Source organism: Branchiostoma floridae, chromosome 17, assembly GCF_000003815.2.
Source record: "Branchiostoma floridae strain S238N-H82 chromosome 17, Bfl_VNyyK, whole genome shotgun sequence".
In the NCBI taxonomy this organism is placed as follows: Eukaryota; Metazoa; Chordata; class Leptocardii; order Amphioxiformes; family Branchiostomatidae; genus Branchiostoma; species Branchiostoma floridae.
The window spans coordinates 10067126-10071011 of record NC_049995.1 but is presented as its reverse complement, the minus strand read 5'-3'; the positions used below and the strand labels follow the sequence as shown (position 1 = coordinate 10071011).

The following is a 3886-nucleotide window of genomic DNA, read 5'->3' as shown; positions in this document are numbered from 1 at the left end:
TCATTACTTCCGTTCACTGAGTTTATTTTACATTCTTACATTCAGTTTACTTCAGTTCTATTTGTGTCATACTGTATACTTTTGTCGACTTTATGTTATTTGATTGTTTTTATAATGTTGATGGACGACTCCAGGAAGAATAGAGTTTATGATTATTATTGTAAACTCTAATTGGAGATCGAAATAAACAAACAAACATGCTGTCATATATGTTCTGCATCGGACAATTGATGCTTTGATACTTTAAAAGTCCATTATTAGCTGAAATTCAAAATGAAAAATATAGTTAAAAAGCAAAAAAAATCTCTTGACGTTCCTCAAAAAAGATTCGGGCATGTCTATTTGACTGCTCTTTTGCTCTCAAGTTAAAGTGTTTTGAGTTGATCACCAGTCATTTCCCTTGATAAAGTGCATTGTTATACATAAAGAATTGGTACGAAGTTAAAAAGCTGAAAGCTTTTGAAAAAAAAGTATTTGGAAAAAAATCGTCCGTGGCTGCTCTTTTGCTCGCATTGAGAACTTATAAGTTGATCTATTTCGTCTGATAGAGTGCGTTGGTATGTATGTAAAGTGACACGTTTACATCAAGTAAGGCTATTCATATTACTTGGAGGTATTTTTCTTACACAGTAAAACGATATGTATTTTCGGATAAAGGAGAATTCTTGTACACATCCAGGTTGTACTTACTGTGCTTATATAATTACGTTTTGGTGTCTATGAGACACCTTCCTCAGAGCTTCTGACTGGAGTTCTGCATCTCGACGCGATATGTAGTACAGTAAGCACAACCTAGTTGTATACAAGAATTTTCCTCTATCATATATTCTACCAACCTGATTGAATTATTTTGGAATTTATATTTTCATATGTTTTCAGTGACCCGAACCCACGTGGATACGAAGTCTCCCTTGGCTTGCACATCAGGGGAGAAACCACCTCCCGGGTGCAGGTGTTCAACGTGGAGAGGATCATCTATCATGGGAGGTCAGGGCAACTATTACGTCATTGATGACGTAATTTCATATTCCAGTTCCGCCCGCCATCTTGATTCTAAACTTCAAAGTTGTACCTGTACTTTTATAACAAACCAGTACATACTTTGTATTTTTTTTTCTGAAAGGTATGACAGGTACAGGTACGACTTTGACATCGCGTTGATGCAGCTAGCCGGGACGGTACAGTATGATCAGGCAGGGTATGTCCGGCCCATCTGCCTGCCTGACGACGACAACGTGTTCGATTCAAACTCCAACTGTTACATCTCTGGCTGGGGCAGACTGTACGACGGTGGTAAGCAATTGATTTTGAATATATTTGTTTTGAATGCAAGTCCATCTGTGACGGTAGTCAACATTATGTTACAATTTTAGTTTATATCCGTACACAAAATAAAGCGCTTACCAACAAGCTTTCGATCAGTCCTCTGATCCTTCTCAATTTGAAATGACCCAAGCCTAAGTCACACATCCGAAACGGAAGGGTGACGTCAGCAAAGGGTCAAATGTGCTTGGCAGTCGGTATCGGCCCCCGTCTCGGTTGAGGGACCCCCAACCTTCCCTCAACCTCTTTATGTTTGTTTTAGAGATTTCGCCCAATTTCAAAGTGTTTGCATATCTAAATAGTCGATATCGGAGAACGCTTTTACTAAGTACTTGACATTTCTTGAGTTAACCGTAGCTCTAGCAGAATGTAAATACATGTACTGTAAAAACCAACATGAGTCACATTTAAGAGTACAACTAAATGCTATGTCGAAGAAAGATCTCAAAGCCCATTTGATATGCTACATTTTATTATTACAATCTTAAGTTATGATTCTTCTGTCTGCTAAATCATCATATGAAAAACATGATCGTTGAAGAATTTCATTAGTCACGTATGTGCACAGTTTATTTTCGTCTAACAGTAACTACTTTTTAAAGGTAATAAACACACGTACCTCCAAATTTTCGATGGCTATCAGTCCATCTTGTTTACGGAGTGACCTAGTTCTCGCAAGTCTCGACCTAGTTCTTGCAACTCTCTCAACTAGCAATCTCTCAACCTAGGATCGGCCGCTGACACCCTGCAGAACGCACGGGTCCCATTGGTCGACAGGTCTGTGTGTAATGACGCACAACACTACAACGGAAGGATCACGACCAGGATGCTTTGCGCGGGGTATGACGCAGGAGGGGTGAACGTCTGCTCGGTAACTATGACCTTGCTATGACCTTTTTTGTTAGGCCACGGCAAGTACATTTTATGGATGACGTCAGCGCGAATTAATTTTTGACTGATTTCAATTTTTTTTCTTCGGGGATGGTCAGATAGAACATTAACATATCTAGCATTTGCTCATTTGCATATTTTCTAATTTGCATAAATGCGGCAGCCACTACGAATTGTACCTACTAGCTACATCGATGACACGTGATTGTAACTTTGCTCGTAATGATCTTTAAGCCTATGAGACGAGACATCTGATTGGCCAGTCTCCTCGCTTCCTCTTTAGGGTGATTCTGGAGGACCACTCGCATGTCAGGACACGGACAACAGGTGGTACCTTGTGGGGGCGACCAGTTGGGGTGCAGCTGGGTGCGCCGTGCCGTACAGGCCTGGGGTCTTTGCTGACGTCAAACACTTCAGAGACTGGATCTTTAGCGTTATCATGCACTATGAAAATAATGGCTGAGAATTTTCGTTCTCAGGCCAGATGTTGATTTTTTTGTGTGGATTTTACGGTAAATTGATGTACAGTTTGTGTGTAAAAAGTTAATATATTCTATTCTGTAAAATTGATGTAGTTTGTGTGTAAAAAAAGAAGGACGGAATACTTCGGTGATTAATGACCATGGTAAATAAATCCTAATTGATATCAGTCCTGCAGCCAGATTTTGCTATAGACATCAAAAGAACAATTATTGTGTCTGTTTCTATGCCATATGCTTTTGTAAAATATTTCTAAAGGATTTGAATTTATTTGATGAGTTTTCATAAGATGCTAAATCCGTTGCCGTGTTATCTATGTTGAATTGAATGTGTAAGGTTACAACAGAATAATCTAGGTTGTATCATTTGACAAATGCTGCTATTATGATGTTTAATCACAACCAAAATAACAGTGTGTTGGTTTTGACAGCCCCTCCCTCTAAATATATATCATATATATTCATTCTATTATTGCCATTTGTGCATATTGTGCATATGAGCAGTTTTTTTAGTGATGTGTCGGTTACCAAGTGATTAGGCATTGGTGTATGTATTAAGTGTCTTTAAGAAAATTATGGAAAGTTATGTCTGACCAAAAGAAAAATTTCTATACGAAATAGTAAAAAATAAATAAAAGAATGATTCGGTAACTAATATGGCTATCACTGTGTGATAGACTTGGTTTGGTACTGCTATTTTATCTTATTTTGTGTAATTCTAATGATTTAATTTTGTGTTGAAGTTGGTATTAGATACAACATGAATAGCAAGAGCAATGTGTCTTGTGTCCGTGTATCATACAATTTTACTATAAGAATAACTATGAGGGAGCTTCAGGCATTTTATTCAATATGCCTCCGGCGTCAAATCTCTATAAGTGAAGGAACAAATACACTTATCATTGTATGGTATATGTAAGTAGTATATGTTCTATTCAAAATCGAGACCAATTTCCTATACCACATGTGGCAGTGTGATAAAAAATATATAGGAAGAAATATTTAGGAAGAAAACACTTCTAGCTTCAACTGACATTACATTTCCGAGATATCAACACTCAGGTAACTGAAATTCCAATTTTGTGACGTCAAAGTCCAGCTTTTCAACTCAAGAAAAATCTGGACCTACGTGTGAGGGATACACCTAAGTAGACAGGATTTAGGTTCAAATACTTAAAATTGAATTTTACCGC

At 37.7% G+C, this 3886-nt stretch overlaps 1 protein-coding gene across 1 annotated transcript in view; it reads left to right on the top strand.

The window, feature by feature from the left end:
- LOC118405051 (transmembrane protease serine 7-like) overlaps positions 1-3371 on the top strand; it is a 10600-nt gene extending 7229 nt beyond the window's left edge. The window contains exons 12-15 of the mRNA XM_035804451.1: positions 880-987; positions 1124-1293; positions 2052-2194; positions 2498-3371. Of these exons, the coding sequence (XP_035660344.1) occupies positions 880-987; positions 1124-1293; positions 2052-2194; positions 2498-2677 (601 nt within the window). The 3' untranslated portion in view covers positions 2678-3371. The remainder of the gene's footprint in view (positions 1-879; positions 988-1123; positions 1294-2051; positions 2195-2497) is intronic.
- The last annotated feature ends 515 nt before the right edge of the window (positions 3372-3886 follow it).